The 22482-nt window shown below is 43.1% G+C and overlaps 2 protein-coding genes across 39 annotated transcripts; one reads left to right on the plus strand and one right to left on the minus strand.

Moving 5' to 3' along the window:
• The first annotated feature begins 1038 nt into the window (after positions 1 to 1038).
• On the plus strand, positions 1039 to 6069 carry LOC100846475 (pentatricopeptide repeat-containing protein At1g43980, mitochondrial). 11 transcript variants are annotated; one of them, XM_024456431.1, is made up of 6 exons: positions 1039 to 3295; positions 3466 to 3571; positions 3663 to 3779; positions 4176 to 4309; positions 4386 to 5769; positions 5911 to 6069. In XM_024456431.1, exon 1 carries the CDS (start codon positions 1044 to 1046, stop codon positions 3093 to 3095), a length of 2052 nt encoding a protein of 683 aa, XP_024312199.1. In that variant the 5' UTR covers positions 1039 to 1043; the 3' UTR covers positions 3096 to 3295; positions 3466 to 3571; positions 3663 to 3779; positions 4176 to 4309; positions 4386 to 5769; positions 5911 to 6069. The 11 variants fall into 11 exon arrangements, with proteins under 11 accessions (XP_024312199.1, XP_024312200.1, XP_024312201.1 ...); XM_024456432.1 differs by having other exon boundaries at positions 4386 to 5040; positions 5175 to 6069; XM_024456433.1 differs by having other exon boundaries at positions 4386 to 5040; positions 5178 to 6069.
• Positions 6070 to 13701: 7632 nt separating this feature from the next.
• Positions 13702 to 19499, minus strand: LOC100846777 (protein FAR1-RELATED SEQUENCE 5-like). 28 transcript variants are annotated; one of them, XM_024455619.1, is made up of 10 exons: positions 19118 to 19497; positions 18956 to 19016; positions 18792 to 18847; positions 18594 to 18697; positions 18469 to 18486; positions 17692 to 17980; positions 17439 to 17612; positions 14965 to 17242; positions 14725 to 14880; positions 13702 to 14643 (listed from the first exon to the last, which is right to left on the minus strand). In XM_024455619.1, the coding sequence occupies exon 8, from the start codon at positions 16703 to 16705 to the stop codon at positions 15179 to 15181; it is 1527 nt and encodes a 508-aa protein (XP_024311387.1). In that variant the 5' UTR covers positions 16706 to 17242; positions 17439 to 17612; positions 17692 to 17980; positions 18469 to 18486; positions 18594 to 18697; positions 18792 to 18847; positions 18956 to 19016; positions 19118 to 19497; the 3' UTR covers positions 13702 to 14643; positions 14725 to 14880; positions 14965 to 15178. The 28 variants fall into 28 exon arrangements, 26 of the variants coding, with proteins under 26 accessions (XP_024311387.1, XP_024311380.1, XP_024311383.1 ...); XM_024455612.1 differs by adding an exon at positions 18315 to 18390 and having other exon boundaries at positions 18469 to 18697; XR_002960849.1 differs by having other exon boundaries at positions 17129 to 17242; positions 18315 to 18697.
• Between the last annotated feature and the right edge of the window lie 2983 nt (positions 19500 to 22482).

The raw sequence follows: 22482 nt of genomic DNA on the forward strand, positions 1-22482 counted from the left end.
ACGGTCCCGTTCTTGTTATTTTCTCACAAACAAGGACAAGCTTCCGGTGTCTGTATGGGCTGATGCACACAATGACACAATCATCAGTGTTGTACATTGGGTTTTATAGGTACAAAGCCATACGGTGTTTGCCCAATTTTTCGTTAATTACACTGGCAATGCTATTCTTCTTAATTAATGAATTAAGTCCTTCGATGGGACTCCGGTTTGGAAAAATGGTACAAAGCCATATATACTCTCATCATATCACATCAGATCAACCAACAAAAATTACATGTGTCACAACTTATGCATCACAGATTCGGTCGCTGCAGGGCCATCCATACCCGTTGAACAAATTCTGCACGATCATCTCCAAATGGCTGCACTCAGAAGGCACTGTATCCCGTGCCCCCTAGTGTTGCGGTAAATAACATGTATGGATCCACTAAGCAGACGTGTCAATGACCTACAATAATCAGGAGTTGTTTAAACAAAATACTACCTCCGTTCCATAATTCTTGTCTCAAATTTGTCCAAATATGGATGTATCTATTCTAAAAAATGTCTAGATACATGTAATATTCGACAAGAATTATGAAACAGAGGGAGTATTAATTATGGCATGATTAAGTCAGATCAAGGACTTAATCCAAACAATGAGAAAAAAGATGCCAAAGGCAAGGCATGATGGCATGGCTCGATGGACCGTGTCAATGGAATTATATGAGTAGGTGGATTTGTTCTACGATAATTTAGATTACGTGACACTAAAATCAACTTATAAATTAAGAAAATAATGTTCTCTATTTTATTTAATCAAAAGAGAATTATATACTCTCTCCGATTCATAACCAAATTTGTATTAAATTCTCGACACTTATTATGGATTGAAGGGAATATTGCACATGTACTCGTAGTTTATTTTCTATCTGGCTGACCATCGTTCCCACGACTACGAGGGATGCAAATAGGGTTCCACATATGTCCCATTTTGGGTTAACTTTCAAAATTTAAGTCAAGTTAAATTTTGAGTTACTTGGCGGCGGCTTTGTCATGTGTCAATGGCCGATGGCATACAAATAGGAGAAACGGCCACGCAAACCGACCAGAGGAGAGTCGGCAATGGCAGCACGACGACCACCGTCATGCCCTGCTCCTCCAGTTCCAGTTGCAAGCCCAGGCCTCCGCCTCTAGCTCCCACCGTAGCCGCCCTCTCGGCGCTCCTCGCCCGCTGCGCCTCCCTCACCGCCGCCGCGGCGCTCCACGCCCGCCTCCTGAGGTCCTCGCGCCTCTTCCGTACACCCTTCCTCGCCAACTGCCTCGCCGCCGCCTACTCCCGCCTCGGCGCCGCCCCTTCCGCCGTCGCCCTTCTAGTCCACGCGCCCGGCGCCGAGGCCAACCGCTTCTCGCACAACATCCTCCTCGCCGCGCTGCTCAAGTGCCGCGACCTCCCGGCGGCGTGCAGGCTGTTTGACGGAATGCCTCACAGGGACACCGTCGCTTACAATTCCATGATCTCTGGCTACGTCGACGGCGGACGTCCGGACGAGGCGTTCAGGCTTGTGCGCAGGATGATGGAGCTAGGCGTCAGGCCTAGCGGCTTCACCTTCTCCATCGTTTCATCGGCTGTCTGCTCTGCTCCTCACGGGGTGCAGGTCCATGCAGCTGCTGTTCGTAGCGGCTCTGCTAATCACAACACTGTCGTTGGTAACACGCTAGTTGATATGTATCGGCGTGTCGGCCTCTTGAAGTACGCGGTGCGCGTGCTTTGGAGTATGGAGGAGCAGGACATTGTTTCTATGAATTCTGTCATGTCGGTGTACAAGGATGGTGGCCAGAGCCATGGGGTGTTCGAGTGTTTCCGGTTGATTAGGAGTCACTGGTTTATGGTTGACGAGTACAGTGTCTCAATTGTTCTCAGCACGTGCACAGATGCCGAGGATTTTGCTAAGGGTGACCAGCTCTTGGTCCTTTGCATCAAAATGGGACTCCTATCAAATTCTGTCATTTGTAGTGCTGTTATTGGCCTGTTGTCTGTGTCTGACAGACTGGCTGATGCTGTTTGGCTTTTTGAGGGTGTGGCAAAATGGGACTCAGAAACGTGTAATGCAATGATATCAGGTTTTGCCAGGAGTGGGATAATGGAGCAAGCTCTGGGCCTCTTTGCAATGGCACTGCGAAATGGTATTCTTCCAACTGAGTTCACTTTTGCAAGTGTGCTGAGATGGAGCTCGTGTTTTGGTTTGATGGAACAGGGCACTCAAATTCATGCGCTGATTTTTAAATGTGGGTTTGAGGATGATATAATTGTTGCCACTGCTCTTGTTGACATGTATTTTAAATTAGGTTCTTTGAAGCATGCCAGGAGACTCTTCAGTAATGTTTGTGCCAAGGATTTGGTATTATGGAATACGATGATCATTGGGTTATCGCATAATGGAAGAGGTAAAGAAGCTCTTCAAGTGTTTTGGTCGATGCTGAAGTGTGGTATCCAACCAGATAGAATTACTCTTTTTGCTGCTCTATCTGCTTGTAGCTTGCTAGGTCTGGTTAATGAAGGAATGAATATAATTTCCTTGTTTAAAGCCAATTACCATGTCGTTCCTGGTCTAGAACACTATACATGTGTGGTTGACCTGTTAAGCTGCGCAGGAATGTTTAGAGAGGCAGTAGATTTAGTGGACGACAAGTTGCAGAAGTGCAATACTGCTGTTCTCTCCAATATTCTTGAATCTTGTGTGATTCAAGGAGACATTGCCATGGCAGAGTCAGTCGCAGAAAAGATGATGAAACTGAAGCCTCTGTCCTCACTTCCATACATTGTTTTGGCTCAAAAATATGGCGGCAGATGTAAGTGGGAAAGCGTGGCCAGGATGTGGAGGTTAATGGAAGATCAAGGAGCAAAGAAGGTTCAGGGATGTAGCTGGCTCTGCATCAAGAGTGAAATTCATGTATTTACATCTGAACAAGTAGTGCATCTTGGAGGAGAAGCTACGTATGCTGTGTTAGATCTATTGTTCTGGGAAATGATGGATAACAGATCTGCTCCTGGGTGCGTTAACAAGACAGAGGGATTTGCCTGCACTCAGCTGCTCTTACATTGCACTCTGTGAGCTGTGCAACTAGCGTAATTATTGAACCAGGACCATCCCACAAGGTCACAACAGTCAACATCATGTATTAGTCACCTATACTAGACAATACGGCAGGTATCGACAAGGTACAGAGAATTAAACAGGCAAAGCATTATGCACACAAAAAGAAATTGCCCTGAGGAGATTCCTCCTTGTATTTTGTTCTTCCTCCACTGGAGGTATTTATCTTCTCTTTCTTGATGTTATTAATTTAAGTCTCTTTGTCAGTTTTTTTAATTGATATACATCCTCAATTTCTGAACATCGCAATTAGGCTATTTGCTTGCAGTGGGTAAATTTATCCCTGGACTCGTGCAACTCTAGCTGACATGGTGTCTTGCTCTCCCAGGGGTAGAAATAGACCGTCCAAAGTTGTAGATGGAAAAGGAGAGGCTGGGAAAGCCCATCACGAAGGTCCGTATTATTTACCAAAATTCTTTTGGGGACAAGACAAGGTAAATGATATAGAGTTCTCTTTCCGTTTATGTGCTGGCTTCAGGTTTTGACTACCTGTGAGATAGTTATTAGTTTATTTGTTTTGTGCAGTGTCTTCCCATCAATAATTGTGAAGGAGAATTAATTAATGCAAGGACTGCAATATCTAAAAACGAAATGCCCAATTATACATGCTGATTACCCCAACTTATGTTGGTCACCCAAATGGTACAACCTTTTGTCTATAGCTGAATTCCTCTTCTTGCGAGTATACAATAATAATGTTTGGGTAAATATTAGAAAAATAGAAGTAAACCAATTGTGTTTAAGCTTTTATCAAATTGATTAATAGTAATGAATACGCTTTGGCAGTGTTTTAAAATAAACAGGCAATACAGCTAAAAACATTGCATAATCGTGTTTAAGGTGCTTACTGCTTTTTGTTAGAAAAGTACTAACAAAAAGCAGTGAGCACCTTAAACACAACAAGAATTTAGGATCGGAGGGAGTAGCTTACAGTTTGAATGTGGAACATTATTTGTGCGATGTTCTGAAGCTACTATTTTTCCTTCTTTCAATCTGTAATGGAGTTTTGTTCCGAATTCTCTTTTTCGGCCTCTTCAGTAAACAAGTCAGAAATGGTTACACATTATGCGCTTGCCCTGCATAGTATGCGGATGAATGTGATACTGATACAATCTGGAGCAAGTAAAACGAACCAGTTCTGAAGCAGCTTCAGTGCAATTTCTGAAACAAAAGTAAGCAACACTTAATGCATTCACGTGACAGTATTATTGTGTGTTTGAGTTATCAAATTTACCACTGTTTGGGCAGAGATTTTACCGATTGGGGTTCTTCTTCCAAGTATATTTGACAGAATCAAAGGCCTCCACAGGTTGCCCTTCACCCCAGCTACTTTTTCTTGGTGGATAGTGGTAGGATTTTATGGCTTGCAGTAGAAGTTCATGTTTAAAAAGTGTAGACATCTAGCATGTTCAATTCTAGACTTCTACTTCCTTGATATGATGCAAATGATTTTTTTTAACAGTCATATGTGTATCATGTATGCTTGATTGCTTGAGATAACAATAACAAATGGATCTGCATTACTTCCTTGGTTTTCATTGCTCATGGGAATTTTATATGTGGATGTCACTGAGGTTTTTAAGGTAGAAGTATTAGAACTTCAATCTGCACATATTCCTTTTTCATTTAATGAAAACACGGTAGGAGCCTCTCCTGCTGTTTTCCCCGGTAAAAAAGGAAAAACTTCAATCTTCACATTCATGCCTGATGGAGCAGTGACAGGACAGGATGTTGATTTTTCTCTTTAGTCTTCCTTTTGCAGAATCCATGGTTTCTTCTCAAAATTCCTAATTTCGTAGCGGATATTTAGGTCGTCCAACATGCTACCATTTAGATTTACCGTCATCTTTAATTTGAAGGGCAATGTCATAACTACGGTTCACGAGTTCAGCACCGTTTTAAGGTAATTCTTCACGAAGATTATTGATCTAGATAAGCTGATTACTAAAGTTGCTAAGGTAGACTGATGAAAGAGGAATTTAAGGTCTATGCAACTCTTTTTACTCACTACACTTGGGTTACTTCTCATTTTGGCAGCAGCAGTTGTTTTTCTGTGAGTGAGGATGCATTCATCTATTGGTTCTATGTTCTTTTCCAAGTTGCTTTCAGTGAAAAGGAAAAAAGTTCATATCAGTTATCCGTTTGTTATGGTGGCTTTCTGTATTGGTATGATTAAAGAGCAAGCAAACAGTTCTGCACAGTAAAAAGGAGACTTCTGAAACAGTGACATTCCTACCCTGCTTTTGGTTTAGTTTGGCCCAAGATCGTTGTAATTTTCCTGAAAGTGAGTTTTTCAGTAATGTGGTAGCTTACCCAATACCCATAGGCCACCATTCTATTATCATTCTCCAATTCAGTTTTACAGTGTGTACACTCTTTCATCGGTTATGTGTTATTCCCTCCGATCGGTATTACTTGTCTCAAATTTGCCAAATACGGATGTATCTATGTGTAAAAAGCGTCTAGATACATGTAATATTTCGACAAGTAATTCCGGCCGGAGGGAGTATATCTATTACGTGTCATAGTAACTAGATGAATAAAAGCAAGAAGAGTGGGAAACGTGGAGACACTGAATTTTGAGAATGTTGGCTTCTTTCTGCAGGATTGCTCCATAGACCTTAGCTTTAGAGTAAGTTTTTGAGATTGGAGCAAGCAGGTTTTATTTATCTTACTATATAGAGGGCGAAGTATTTTTTTTAGTACAATATACCTCATTATTCTAAATGAGCTAGCATTACAACTTTGAATCTGCTTTGTTCTTGATGTCCAGGTTGAGAAAGTTCACGCTGGGGACGTTCATTGTGTCGATTGTAACGGTGACTGTCCCTTAATTGGATCTACGGTGACAGAAAGGCCTTCTTCTGTATGATCTGCCTTTGAGATCTTTAATTAGTTGTGAACTGAGCTTAGTCCAGGTGGCTGGTTCTCATGGCTCTGATCTCCATCTCTTGTGCCTTCGAAGTTTGCTACAAAATGCGTCCCATAATTCTCTAGGATTTTTCCTCACGCGTTAAGTTTCCTGAAGCAATTGAATCAAGGGTGAAAACTTCAAAAGAAATAGATGCATTTGGGACCTATCAGCTACCGGGCGGTAATTATGGTTATAGCCAAGTAACTGCACGTTTGCCAGGCCTTTAGCAAGTCGCTGAATTTTGAATTTAAGCGTTCAATACAGGGATATGTTAAACAGTATTCCTGCCGTTCTATAAAGGTTAGCACTGCTTTGAAATAAAGCTAGTTCAAAATCGTGGCAACCTTTATGAAACGGAGGGAGTATCAAGACAAAGTGAACGCCTGCTCCTTGTATCTACTTTGAAATAAAGCTAGTATTTGTGCATGCGGAGCATTAAAAATTCTGTCCAACAGGCCACGCACCAGTTCCAGTTTTTTTTTTTTTTTTTTTTTTTTTTGACATAGACCAGTTCCAGAGTTAACCGAAGAAATTGATTAGTCCCACACGGCCAAAACACAACCGGAACTCCAGCTTAAAGTAGCGTTGCTCCGCCACACCTTCTGCCGGGCCTGGTAGCACGAGCCTGTAACTCCAGCTTACTGGAGGGCTAAAGAGTTGGTACAAGTTGGGGTTTGGTGAGCTCGAAGCACACACGCGCGTTCTCCAGTTTGTGTTTGTGTGGTGTCGCGGGACATTCAGCGAGCGAACCTGCCTATACCCAAGGCCCGCGCTTTGTAAGTCCAAGGCCTCGGGCCGGTACCGGCCCGCGCCATTTGGCCGGCGGAGATATATGTGGCCGTGGGATTCCTCGGTCCCGAAGTCTGTTTGGACTCCTTGGGTTACAATGCAGTGCATTCGGCTCACTTAATCCTCGTACCAACTCTTTTTATTTTTGTTGAATATAATTTTTTGTTTACTTCGAGATTTTAATTTGTTTAGTTAATGTTTAAATAGTAGAGAGTCATCATACACACCACACACAAGGTATAAGCCTTGCCACAGCGTCGTGCAATTGTTGTTATTGATTTTTTAAATGAGATTTTAAATCACGATTATTAGTGAGTAATTTCAATCATCTAGGGCAGCAAATACGGCCGATAAACGCGAGAGTACATCACCAGATTGGATACAAGTTGCTTGGACAAACCCATGGTATTGGTCCCTTGGTGAACTGCTCTCTGCCCATTAGAGAGCAGTGGGAAATTGACGAAAAGGGTGAAAAGGCTTTGGAGGCAATGCTGGCGCCTTTCTCCCCTCTAGTTTCCTCCTTCCCGGCCACATAATTTCTACTGATTTTCTCTCTGATGTTTTCACCTCTTTTTGATGTCAAAACTTCATGAGAACTTATAGGGGGTGCAGCAATTATGGTTATCAAGATGAAGTCTGAAAGGCGAGACAACGAAGCTTGTTGTGCCCCTCACACCATAGGGTGTGACCTAGGACTTAGGACTAGGGCATGTGGGACCTCTCTCGTGGTTTTAGTCACCACCTCGTGTGCCTTAATTCCAAGATTCTTTGGGATTTTTCCTTGCGCACTAAGTTTCCTAGAATAAAGAACAAAAACAAGAAAGATCTATCAGACGATCATTGAAAGCATTTAGTCCAAAAAGCTTAATAAAAATTGGTAAAAGACAATGAAACAAAGATGAAAACTTTGAAACGAATAGATATATATACATTTGAGACGTATTAGTTACCGGATGGTATTTTTGGTTATCACCTCCTAACTTATTCTTCCTTGCGCCTTAAGTTTCTTGAAATAAAGAATAAAAAAGGAAAATCTTGTCGAAAGTTTATTGGAATAAGGAGTAGATAAGCTTAGCAAGCAAAAAAAACGTAATATTTTGAAAATTTTGAATTCAGGCGCGTTCGATATATACATGGATATATTAAATGTATCATTCTTCAAAGACAGCTGAACACATGCTATAGCGGTAGCACACCATGTTTTTACTCCATTGTCCTGAGTTCAATTCGATCTCCAATCTCGTATTCTGGTGGAAATTTAAAATGTTAAACCTAAAGAGTACGCGCATAGACATGACTAGAACTGCGGGGATAACAGAGGCATAGATGACTGATTGGCATACAAATGTGTTACTGCACGAGTGTTTGTATCTGTAGAGTATTCAAAATTAAGCTATGTAGCTTCTGCCAAAATAGAAACTAAATTCAAAAATCTTTAAAAAAAAATCATGGGATAACTTAGCAGTATTTTCAGAAAACTATGATAACTATAAAGTTGAACTATAAATACCAGTTCCCCTGGTAAAAAAATTCATTCGGTAGCCAAAACCTTGGTGCAGACGAGCATAATTCAACCAAAGATGGTTCTGTCACTAAAACATTAAAAATTTGAAGCAAAAAATTATGGCAATGTGCTAAAATACGATTTAAGTTGGTGCCAAACACCATGACCCTAAACACCAGAATGATGAGAAAAAACAAGTTGACAGTTGTCAAAATACAGTGACAAATGCATTCCCTTAGACAGCAAGTGATGGGAAAAATTTGAAAGAAGAATAAGCTTGCATGAAGCATGATATTGCACATATATAATGGAGGATGGTAAACAAGGTTCTACGATGAGGTATCGACAAAATTCTGTTTAATGTTTGGTGGAAAACACTAAAAAAAACGAGTGAGGTCTTTGATAGCAACCTTTTCTCAGGGAAAAGTCCTCACTACCTGATTCAGTTTTTTTTTAGAAACATATGGCTTTATTGATTCAATAGACAGAGTACAAAGAATCGACTAAACTGAAATAAAAAACGACAACGAAAATTCTAATGAAACTATAAGTTACATCAAGATTCTTTGAAGTAAAAATCTCTAGATCCGTTATCCGCATCTTAAATCTCTCAATGTCTCTCGTAATGAAACTGTAGAAGACCAATCCTGAACAAGCTGGACTAACATTTTAGGTTTTGAATAGCCGCATGAGTCGCTCATCGCAACCGATGAGAACTTATTATCGTTGAATGCACTTTGGTCGGGAACACACCCCTTGCAAGTGAGGTTGTGAAACGCAGATCCGTCACCGAACCGACGAGGAAGAAGACCAAAATAACGAAAATACAAACCACGAAATCCACAAGCTCCATGGAGTAGATCGTGTTGACTAAACCATGATGAGGATGGAGCCAGGAGACCATTATTCCATACGCCGCCGTCTTCATCATCAGGACGCCATCGCGATGACACAAAACCTTTGAAGAAGGTACTCAAACTATCACCATATGTTGATCTATGATTCTCCTCGTCGTCCGATACCTAATCGGCGGTCGGAGAGGAGGGGAACCGACAGAACTGTGGCTGCTGTTGCTAGGGTTCCAGTTCCTCCACGAGATCGATTAGAGACTATCGTGGAGACTTTCATATTCCCTTGCACAGCAAAAATCCCAGCCCATTAAGAAAACACTACCTGATTCAGTTAATGAAGTCTAACCGGGATTATCTTGCTAGTTGTTGAAATATCAGCCCATGGCCAGAAGGGCAGTAGAGCACCATGCATGCAGCCCACCCAAGAAAATAACGCACTCACGTACACAATGGTTAGTCCCACACGGCTAACACACAAGCACTCCCACCAGCTTAAATAATTCCTCCTCAGCCCACACAAGCAGCCGGGCGTGGCTGTTCTCGTCCGTCACTCCAGCAATAGGATGGACTAGTAAGATGCCATACGGCTTAACAAACTCTGTTTTTTCACAAGCAGATCAAATTATCAGCTCATACCGAGGAGGTTCGTCCGTCCATCCTCCTACTTTCCCAACTTCATTTGCACAAACTGATACAAGTTTCCTCCACAAAAAGGAATAGGAGTAGCAAAATCTGGGATACATGAAACCACTAAGAATAAGCATTCATGGTATCACTTAGCATACCTGAAAGTCAATGCTGCGACACACCATGAAGGAATGCAATATTGCAGTGTCTGATTTCAGCAGAAGAAGAAGGGTGCAGCCGGGGTCTGAAAGGAAGGGAAATTCAAATGTGCAAAGGAGATGATCGGCAAATGAGAACAGTTGCTACAGCACTACACGGCCATCTCAGCCCAGCAAGCAGCAACAGACGCACTGCTACCCCTTCTTTCCTGTCACATTAGACACAAGCTGGAAGAAGTCGCCCTGGGGTTGGAAATAAACCAGCGCACACAACAACAACTGCCTAGGTGTGTGTGTGTGGGTGTGCTGGAAGCGGTGCTGAGGAGCTGACGATCATCGGACGCTCCCTCCGAGGCGCACCCGAAAGCATCCGCGGGCACCGTACCGGCGGCCGAGCAATTAGTGGGGTTCAACAAAGTCCCAGGTGGAGGCGGCTGCGGGCCTGGCATCTCTGTTCTCAGCAGGACGACGCGGTCTCGCTTGGCTTTGCCCTCGAGTTGCCACTGTCTTCGCTCGCTCCTATATGGAAAGCGGCCGCCAGCGCACTATCAAGGGCACGGTGACGAGGGAAGGCGGTGGGCAGGGCAGTAGGGTAGGGAAGGTCGGCAGGAGCAGCAGAAAACCCCGCCAACGCCTGCAGCCGTTGCTCTGCCGCTAGTTCACGAATCGAGCGGAGGAAGGAGATGGGGCCCGGCCACGGGAGGAGGCGGGGTGGAGGCAGGTGGCCGGCGGCGTCGGGCACGGGAGGAGGAGGGCTGGAGGCAGGGGAGATTTGCAAAAAGAACCCCGGATTTTCAAAAAAGCCCAGTTCCGTCCTCAAATTGGACTGCGCGTTGATTTCTGAAAAGATGAAGGACCAAACCGCAAAATTTCCGGGACGAAGACCAACGGAAACGCTATTGCCTTTATTATTAGGCACAGATAAAGAATTGGTGGGATGGGTGGGATGGGCTTGAAGCCCGTGTCAAAGGTAACTAAATTTTTAGGATTGCAAATGGTAACTCATTTTACTTCTTTGCACTCTGCCAGACATGTAAGGCTACGTCTAGTGGCACAATTTTTCTGGTTCTTATTGAAGATATTGTTTGTTGGAAACATATTGTATCTTTCTTGATGGAGACCAGATGTGAGAGCACTCGTAACGCGTCTTTTATATGCTGCAAGAAACTTAAACATATGTGAGCCCAGCCTGCTCATTATAAAAGTTGTTACCATTGTGTATGTGAACAATTCAAACCAACACTTCACCAAGAGGGAACGGAATAGAAGCCGAGCGGCCAGCCTGGCGGCCAGAGGAGGTGACGGAGAGGCTTTCCAGGGAAGGCGATCTGAGGCTGGTGACGAGGGCGTCCACCTCCGTGATGAACGCTTTGGGATTAAAAGGCACGTGAGGACAACGGTGGCAGATTCGTAATTTCGATGAAATGACGTATCATGACGGCCATACCATCACCACCAACTCCAATTTAATATATTGATATAGATATGAGAACCCCTTCTAAATAAGGTTTTGTGTGTAGGCCTTTTGAGCGGTGGCTGGTGTGCTGGACGCGGACTCTCTCTTTGCGAGTGGGGAGAGGCCGTGTGTGTTGTTGTCAAGCGAAACTTAGAAAATTGGGCTTTGACCCACAGGGCTTGCCGAAGAAGGCCGCGGGTAAATGTCTGGGGATTACTCAGTCCGGAGCCCAGGATTCTCCTGTGAGGGTTACCATGTGGTGCATGGGTTCACTCACTTACCCATGTCACCAACTCTTTTTAAAATTAATTTTAAATGATTTTAACACAATGGCAAAGCTATCAACTGTTATGAAATTCAACAGGGCTTGGTTCCGCGACGACCTTGCCATGGGCTGGTAAGTTTTCTAAATTCTCGTTTTACGAAATTGATTTGTGTAACTCGAAAGATACAACAAATTACTCCTTGTGCCTGGAAAGATGACATCTTCTATGTTGAGGTCTGCCATAAGCAATTTTGGCCTTTGCTTTTTAACAGAACATCATAAAAAGTTATAATGGAAATCATTTTCTTCTGATGATAGAAGTATCATGTAATTTTCGAGCTAACCTTTTTAGGTACGATCTCCTATCTTTAAGCTGCAAAAAAAAAGTACCGCATGTACTTAATCCTGGGCGCGAAGCGTAAAAATTCACTTTTTTTTTTGCATTCTTTTCTTACAAATTGGATTTGTTTCTTACAATTATCTATGAGAAATTCAGGAGGTCAAATTCAAATTAATGGATTCATGATGAGTTTCTCGTGTTAAAAAAAAGAAATGGCTAAGGATACAATCAACCGAGAAATTCTTACTTCTAAGCTCTACTGGGGAGAAGTAACTAAAAAGTACAAATTGAAAAAGGTAATGTGAATTGTCCGAACTACATAGAGGGAAGTCGATAGATCAAGTATGGCTTGATCAGCGCGAGGGTGTGGTCGGTTCTCAGGGTTACACGTCTAATTCGTCGAATCATCGTACACAGTATAATTATTCCGACTCTATCTGAATCCCTGTAATGAAAACGTGGTGGCTACCATAGCTAGCTTGACGTTTTGGATCATATATGGGGCACGGCACATTTGGTTTGGTTTGGTCGTTAATTATTCCAAGTAAGTTGCGGTGTGCCTAAAACTATTTATTGATTTCGTGAACGTGTGCGCTCCGAGTCCCCGGCGCAAAACTATGGTTGGAAGAGTGCTTTCTTATGCTACTGGAAAAATAGAATTTATGAGCCGTGACATGCTTAGATATACTTTTGTTTGTCTACTATGAAGCTTCGATCTACATATTCAAATACAGTGGTTTTCTCCCAGTCGGCAGAATTCAGGGCTACGGGCTCATTAGACTTAGCAGTTAGCAGCGCAGGCCCGACCAATGTTTTGTTAAAAAAGGAGTAAGTGTGCAGCAGTTTTTTCTTTTCCTTCTTGAGGGAATTTTGTACAGCATCGATGAAGGCCCATGAGTGCAGCCCACCGAAAAAACAATGCATGCAGTACAATCCCACGACGCACCACCAGCCTAACAGTTAAACCCCCGCTCCATTAATTAGTCCCACACGGCCAACACACAGTGCATTCTCCAGCTTAAATAATCTCTCCTTCACCTCATCATCAGCCGGTCGTGGTCGTTCACGCCTGTCACTCCATCCAGCGTAGGGCTAAAGAGTTGGTGAGATAGGTTTTGTGAGCTTTGAAGCCCGTGTCAAAGCCCGTGCGTGCAACTGCTATGAACTGTTTAGGGAACTGGTGACAGTGCAAAAGAAATATGAATATTTTAAGACAAAACGAGTTTATCGTCATAACAAATATGCAACAAAACAATAGAAAAACATACAACTTCAGAAAAACCGAAAATTGAAACTTCATCAAGCCGACTATTTGCATATCTTAAAATATGTGTACTTGATACTTGGTGAACTATTTAATGTGAAAGTGAAAAATCATAGGTGTCAAAATATTAAATCGTCGAAGAGACCACCAAAATGAATTTCTAGTGGTCTACAACAAATGATGTGGATGATGATATGGATAATTTGCATGCTCATGATGTGAATGATGTGGACACCATGTAAACTTGCAAACATTAATTGCAATTAGTGGGGATCGATTTTATAGATTATATAGATGACCAATATAACGATGAAACAAAAATCTACAATTCTACAAAACATTACTCCATACAATAGTATTAAACATACGTGTAAATATTCCATACAATGAGTGATGTGACTAAACAGTCCTTTCATTTAGATAATTGAGTATATCACTTATATGGTTCAAAAATTAACACCAGCAAACAAAGCCTATGGTTTTGCTTCAATTGTTTCACCAGCTCTTGGTGTCACCAATAAAAATTTAGTACAACTATCTTACCGGAAGGGAACGAGATCCTCTGACGTACTAGTCAATACTGCAGAGGGACGTAACTTAAATCCGTTCGTTCATGGTCCATCGGACGGCAGCACATCAAATCCCTTTGAAACTCAACACGAGTCGGCCCAAAGCCGAGCTCAACGAAGGGGAAACAGAAATCGGCGCACTGCAGCTGACAAAAGGAAGACCAGCGGCGGCGGCGCCCCCTCCTCCCGGCCGTCTCTGCTTCCACCGTGGCGGCGCGGCGCGACGCTGGTGGCCCAGGTGAAGTGCGGCTTGCTGCAGGGGTCTATAGTTCGGCTCATATTGTAGAGGAGGATGGTGGCGTTGATGGCGAACGCGAGCTGGAGGCCGTCCTCGTCGCCGGCCGTTGCCTAGGCTCACGCTGGTCCTCCCGGCCGTATCGTCCTCGTCGCCGCGCTCGACCGCTGCCCGGACACACACGCTGGTCGCGTTCTCGAAGAGAAGGAGCAGGAGCGCAGGAGCCCGTCCTGGTCGCATTTGACCTGTGCACTGCTGCTATCCTGTTGTTAATTGAATTTGGAGACGCAAAGTGCAGGAAGCATCCTCGCTGTTAAACTGAATTTGGAATTGCAAGAAAGATTGAGACGTAGTTGTGATTAGATGTTATGACTGAAAATAACTACGACAGTACTCTTGCACAAAATGGCAATTGTTGATGCTAACTGAATTGAACATTGCCCGTAACTGAACTGAAGTAAATCGGAGCACATGATTGTCGAAAACAGAAATATTTCACCACAGCCCTATAAAAGCTTCATCTGTGATTGGTCCCTATAAATTTAATAAACAAGTAAGATTTTATAAACAACTATGATCTCTATGTTTGTTTTATAACTATATGAACAAGATTACCGTCAATAATTGAGTGAAGCTAAGATTGGTCTCGTAGACTTCAGATTCTTTCCCTTTGCCACTATAAACACCATCATTTGCAACTTGTACTTGTGCATCTGCTTGTGATTGTGCTGGTGCACTGCCACTACCTGCCTCTTCCCCAACCTCTTCTATCTGTGGTGAAATAAAATAGAACGGTTATGAGAATTGAAGGACAGAATGATAACACTGAAATTGCACTTTTATTTAGCAACATACATTTTCCCTCTTTTTTCTGAACTTGTGCTTTTTATCGAGCCAAGTTCTTTTTCGTTTTGAAGTTTTTGTTTCAACCTCCTTTTTCTTTAGGCGCGTGTTAGTCAACAAGTCATCTGGTGGGCTAGCATCTGTGGGAATCGTAGATGGATACCGAGGAGTGCTTGTGCATGCATTGAGTTTTTCTTGAATTTGCTTACCAAGGATGTCAAGTGTGCTATCCACCAAAACAACACATTCTGGAGTTAGTCAACAAGTCATCTGGTGGGCTAGCATCTGTGGGAATCGTAGATGGATACCGAGGAGTGCTTGTGCATGCATTGAGTTTTTCTTGAATTTGCTTACCAAGGATGTCAAGTGTCCTATCCACCAAAACAACACATTCTGGGAAGTTGGATGCTCGATCCGCCAAATTATGAAATTTGTGGGACATATATCTGTAGCTAAGCATGGCATCCATATATGGGTTTTCAATTATATTTCTTCCCTCCTTGTCTTGTACAGCTCCACTTCGTGCTTCTCGTGTCCATCGCTTTAACACATAATGTGATGGCAATGACTTGATGTTCATTAAATCAAGAACTTTAAGAGCATGGCCACACAATATCCCAATTCTCTCATATTGCTGGCAGCTGCACACAACTATTTGTCTCAAAGGATCACCGGTAACTTTATACTCCTCTTCGATGGTAAAATCTCCTACAATATATTCATTACAGCCATCCAATTGCTTGGTGCAAGCTGATAAGAATCTTTCATATTCACCTTGGAAAGCTTCGAATATACCAGGTGTATATACGTTGCTAGCTTGCACCAACATAGGTGGTGGTCTCCTCATAAATAATTTTGGCAACTTTTTCCTTGAGTCAAATTCTGAATTCAGTTCGTTATTCCTTTTTCCTTGCACCACCCTTTCAAAATGCTTAAAGAAACGGATGATATCGAAATCAGATTTGAAATGGATTTTCAAATCATTGTTCAGACTCTCACTCAATTGTGTACTTCTCATTCCTAGTGTGAAGACATCCTTCATATAACATTCAGCCCATTTTTCTTTGAACTTATATATGCTATCCAACCAAGTTTGCTTGCTCACCTTTTTCCTCATGAGGTCAAACTTTTGTTCAAATTCTGCCTTGTCTTCATACTCAAACATGCACGCACTAAAATCTGCCATAATAATAGTTTCTTCATTCTCCTCTCTTTTCTTCTCTTCATTTTTTTCTTTCTTCTTCTCTTTTTTCTTCTTTTCCTTTTTCTGATCTTCATCCTTCTCTTCATGTAGATGCTTGACAGCATTTTGCATAATGTGAAAGGTGCATAATCCATGACATGCTTCTGCAAACACTTCTCCAACTGCCTTTCCCATTGCGGCATCTTGATCTGTATATAATGTTTTAGGTACCTTTCCTTTATGAGCATTTAGAAAGGCCTCAAACAACCACTTGAAAGATGCAAAGGTCTCATCATACATGAGAGGAGCACCAAAAACTACAGTTTCTCTAAAGTGATTGAATCCGACAAAAACACCGAAGGGCCTACTCTCTTTGTTTGTTCCAAAAGTAGTGTCAAAACTAACCACATCGCCAAAATGTGCATAGTCCATGATCATTTTAGCATCTGCCCAAAATATGTTTGCTATTTGTTCTTCACAATCCATTTGCAATGCATATTGGAATGATGGGTTTTCAGCAATCTTGTCTTGAAAATACTTAAGCATGCTACCTGCTTGGCCATATGCCATTTCTCGTTGGCGCTTCGTCCGCAAATAATTCTTGTGATCACGGAGGGTATAGCTAAGATTGAGTCCTCCACCAACTTGACGACTTGCAAACTCATGTGAGGCTTTTTTGGCCCAATACCTGCATCATCTGCCATTTCAATTTCAAAAGCTTGTAACTCTGAAATTTTCCTCTGTGACACCATTAAATGTAAAGTTTCTGGCAGGTGCAGTGTGTGATTGTGTTCCAAAATCAGCTTAGTCACTTTGAGATTTTCCTTTTTCCGGTCCATATTAACACTCATGTGCACTTGGCAATCGGTTCTAGTTTCAGCTCGAGGCAACTTTGTTAAATGGTCTCTTTTGTCTTGTGATCGATGACCCTCATTTGCACAAACAAATTTACATGATGTAACTTTCCCATCAGATGCTCTTTTGTTTGTATACCTTTTTCTGACCTCAAAGCCTTGCTGCCCACTATAGCTCAGACAACATGCCCAAGCTTCATCTGAATTTGTAAATTCCATGCCAACATGAGGTACCAAACCTGGCAGTACAACTCTGTAGTGTAAAAATTGAGTAAGTGTTGGAGTTATGAGTTGTGCAAGTGTGGAGAAAATATTGGAACCAGTAGAATTGAAAAATAAGTTGTGGAAATAAGCAAACACTAGCAGTATGTAAGGATACAAAAATCATATAGCCTTTTCCTGTTTAAATTACCGATTTCATGCCAAAGTACTTGAGATAAGGAAAGTACCTATTTAAATTAGGATCATTGCTTGATCTGTTAATCTCCTCTGCCACCTCTGTTTCTTTCATAGTTTCTTCTTCCATGGACAAATAGAGAAATTGATCAAATTCAACCATTTACTTCCATGAGAAATAGGGGAGTTGATCAAACCAAAGTAGAGCAGCGCTTGAGCTCCAGGTCCTGGCACAAATTCGAATTCAGGTGATTGTCGTCATGTGGGAGACAGAACGAGAAAGGGAGAAAATCGGGCAACTGAGACCTGGGAATGACGAAGCAGATCAGCACGTGAGCTCCTCCAGGTCCTAGCGGGAAATCTCTTTCTCTCCTGCCGTACTTGTCTAACACCCTGTCCTCTGGCGCCTTTTTCTGAGACAGCGCTCTTCTTTTCCCTCTTGGTCCTTGGACTGGGCTTTGGGCCAACCCATCAGTGCGTTTCCAGGGGATCTGATGTGCTGCCGTCCGATGGACCACGAACGAACCGATTTAACTTACGTCCCTCTGCAGTATTTGACTAGTACGTCAGAGGATCTCGTCCTTAGGAAGGTGACCTAATCAGTGAAGAAGGACACCTTAGTACGTTATTTCATCAAAGGAATGGATGACACAAATTGGGCATGCAATGTGACTCTGAAACAATTAACAGGAAAGTTCATCTTCGTCCATATAAATTGTATAACTGAAATGATGTGCTAGCTCCTTAGATCTACTACAAATGCGGTAAACAACAACTGGAGAAAGGGTGATGAATAGTACATGAGAACAAAATACTACATGCAGATCTTTGACATAAAAAAACAATGTTACGAAATCTTTCCTATCCTGCAAAATAAACCAATTAGCAAGTGCAGGTAGGCAGTGTGGTAAATTACAGAGGAAGAACACCTTGCTATGCACGTCGATGCTCACATATCCAAGATGAGATTAGGTCGATCATTACTCATGAGATAATGTAGAACATCTCCAGGATGAAAGGATGGAGTGAAATAAGAAATAGGCAATACTGCGGCATCGTTCAGCTTAATTGATAGCCCCATACCTGGCAGTTTCTGCAGTACTATGAGAAACAAATCATGATTCACTTTTTCTGTTCCCTGCGACAACAAACACACTGATGGAACAAAAGAAGTACATAACTGGAAGTAAATTTTCTACTTAACTAACATGTGCCCATCTTGGTGTTCACCACTGTTTCTGAATACAATCTGACTCCAAAGGAAAATGGATAGATTAGACTCCCTTAATTTTTTTTTTCGTGTGTGACCCAGCTGCATGTACCATGAAGAAAAACTAAGTAGATTTTTTTCTTAGTTCACACCCAACATGAACAGGGAGCAAAAAAGTTTCTGAGCTGGCGCTTACCTTTTGTATTCACCAGAAAAATCTCATATCTGAATTTTGTATTCTGCCACAATTATCTACCAAAATGAGCACATACAAAAACTGATTAACATTTAGCCAAATATAAAATAACAGAGGGGACACAAAACACATGAAATCTTGAATATACCGAGGGATGGGATAACCTGGGGGCTATATGTTGTCTACTTGCAAAGGGAAATCTTGAATACACCACGTCGTACCTACCTGCACAGGGAAATCAGATTCAGCTATATGTTCTTCAAAGCCAACAAATCTTTGGAAGAGGCAAATCATCAAACACCTCCTATGCAGAGAGACGGGATAACCTGCGGCATGGGACAAATAATCCCACAAGAGAGAGACTGGGGAACAACGTGGGTGGAACAATTACAACGAAGATTCAGTGCAATGAAGGGACAACGCCGAGGAATGAGACGTCGACGTGTAAGACAAAGCCTACGCGGTGACGCCCACGACGATTTCGGCTCGTTGGGAGCTTCGGCGTGGTTGCCGCCGCTGCCAGGAACGCCGGGAGGGGCTCGCCGGACGCGTGGAAGGCGAGGACACGGAAACGCTCACAGTGCGGCGGCGAAGACGCGTACACCCGGCGGAGGAGCACGGGCAGGAGGGCAGGCGAAGCAGTGCGGTAGCCACATCGATCGGGTTTTCACCCCTGCCGCACCTGTGCGCAGTCTTTTTCTGGTGGGCTGAGAACGTGGCTCAGGCGAAGCCCATATCGGTACGCAACGGGCGCTGCTGCTGGAACGGGTCGTGCTCGCGGTACAAACTGAAGACGCCTACGGAGTGAATCTGAGCCGTACAAATTTTCATCCAACGGACTGAACATTTCTGATGACGTGGATAAACTGCATGTGCAGCTTGCTAAATTAACTGTACTTAATGGGGTTCAACTTTATAGATTTATAGATTAGGGCTTCCCCCCAGATGTTGTTCGGTTTGGGGGTTTGGCACCTATCGTTGGATGAGTAGACCCTGAATGAATGTGTGTTTCACGGGGTAGACTGTAGGCACACTTGTATTCTTTGCCCGTCTCGCCGGCCGGAGATTGTGGCGCTCGTCCTTACTATAGGGCTGATGGTGCGAGAACCATAAATGGGCTTTGGCCCATAGGTCGTCGGGCCTTTATATATAGGGTCTGGGGACGAATTTCTCAGTCCGGAGCCCATGCCATGCTGTTTGTGGATTTGCCTGTGGGGTTACCGTTGATTTTGACAAAACAGACCTCGTGACGAAACTATTCTACGCAATGGACTCGTCGCGAAACTATTTCACAAATCTAACCCGAAAACATAGCTCCCAACAGTTAGACGTTAAGCTCTGTAGCATAGCGCCTCTCCCTAAGGCGTTATGCGTCTGCCAGCGTGGCAAGTGGGCCAGCCTGCACCCCACACTGACTATGTAGCGCCATTTGGTAGGGCGCTATGTTTGCGGGCATAGCGCCCCGTGTGGGAGACGCTATGATCTCAGTTGCATTGCATGCATGAGAGACTGCACTCTTCTTCCTGTAATACTACATGCATGACACATTGATCCCTCGGCTGGCCCCGTGCTGTGTGCGAGCTAGACTCAGGTAGCTAGCTACTAGCTTTGTATGTGTAGCTGCATGCATGTTTGGAGATATGCCAGTAGTTTAATCCATTTCGATGGCAGCCTAGCTAGCTAGCTTGGTATGTGTAGCCGTGGGATAGTGATTCAGGATGGCAATGGATAGTCAAAATGTGAATATCCATGGATATCCAGCCCATGGATCACGGATATGGAGCGGGTTTTCGATCCATGGATATCCACGAATGGATACCCGCCAACTCGTGGAGTGGGCACGGATATCACATTTGATCCATGGATATCCATGGATATCCGGTATTTATTAAAATAAATAAATTATTGACATGTGAGTTCATTAGTTAGCTATATTGAGTCATATAAATAGTCTTCTTCCCACTCAACCCTACCCTAACAACCCAACCCCGATCTGTCCTCGACTCCTGATTCTCCCATCGATCCCCTCCCAATTCCTGATATGTTGTTGTTGCTCCTGTTTATGATGTATATTCCATGGATATCCGGATACCCGGTGGATATGGATGTGGATATGGTTTTGCATCCACGGATATTTTCGTGGATGGATAATTGATTTGGCGATGGATATGGATATGGATATGAATTTGGTCGACCCGTCCAGACCCACCCCATTGCCATCCTAAATAGTGACAGAGAGTGAGGGCATAGCGCCTTCCCGGACGCGAAGGTAGCTGGCATAGCGCCCAAGGCTTAGGCGTCATGCTAGGACTTAGCAAAATTTGAGACCCTGCATGGTCGTGGGTGGGGTCCGGGCTGGCTCCGTTTGGCCACGCTGGCAGGCGCATAGCGCCTTATGGAGAGGTGCTATGCTAAAGAGTTTAACACCTAACTGTTGGACGCTATACGAAAGGGTTAGATTTGTGAATAGTTTCGCGACCAGTTCATTGTGTGATTTAATAGTTCCACCTCGAGGTCTGTTTTGTCGAAATCACGGGGTTACCACGCGGGGAAAAGGGGCCCTGATTACATACAGGTCTGTCCGACCGTTCGGGTTAAGCCTGGTGCATGGGTTCGCTCACACCTTGACACATATCTCACCAACTCTTTTTATTTTATTTTATTCTGCTGTTGTTATAATTCAAAAATTAACTCATTGTTTTGATTTATCATAATAGCACTCATTGCTGCAACGAGTTCAGTCCAACTTCATGCACCTGTACATTTATATGTGAACATAACAAGAGGTCTCAAAGGAAAAAGGTGTGCGATGAGCAATTTTGACCGTTACATTTATACGTGAATATAACAATTAACAAGGGGGTGGCGCTGGCGTACAGGAAACAGGTGCAGGTAGAATAAAACTCAACAAGTCCTTCATTAAGTTATCTTAGCCTGTTAGCCATGGTTTGTTTCTGGAAATTTGATTACACGCTAAATAGTAAAGCTGCTCTACTCTATCTTCGCCACTGAATATAACAGAGCATCAGAAAAAGCTGCAACGGAATTTTTCTTTTTCAATTCCTGCCTAACCAGTTTAGGTACGATCGATCTCTGTCTTGAAAGCTGAAAACCCCAACTCAAGCCTCGTGGACGATTAACTGTTCGGGCCTGACAGCGTTGGCACGTGGGAACGAGACGGGGTCGTATTATCTTCTTCGTACGGGAACTTTGGGCGCGCGTCGTCGCATGTACCTATGCCTCATACGGCTTGATCCGCCGCGCGAGGGTACGTACGTGGTCGGTTCTCAGGGTTACGCGTCTAACCTCGTATTGCGTGTAATCATTCCCACTCTAGCTAACCGGTCCCTGTAATAACACGTGGTGGCCGGCTACTATAGCTTAGCTAGTGGTTTCGTATCACGGGGCACGTTTGGCTTTTGGTTTTCCAAGCAAGTCTCGGCGTACCTAAAAGTATTAATTTCGTGAACATGTCCGTTCTGAGCCCTGACGTGCCACTGCACGACTTTTGTTTTCCTAACGTACGTGAAGGTAGCTTCGACAGACATGCAGGGTTTTTTTTTAAATCTGATCCTAAATTTTTGACTTAAATTTTGTTCAAATATGATGTATCTATTCTTAAAAGGCATTTAGATACATGTAATATTTCGACAAGAATTATGAAACGGAGAGAGTAATTATAAACACTTAA

This window comes from Brachypodium distachyon, chromosome 5, assembly GCF_000005505.3.
Source record: "Brachypodium distachyon strain Bd21 chromosome 5, Brachypodium_distachyon_v3.0, whole genome shotgun sequence".
Taxonomy (NCBI): Eukaryota; Viridiplantae; Streptophyta; class Magnoliopsida; order Poales; family Poaceae; genus Brachypodium; species Brachypodium distachyon.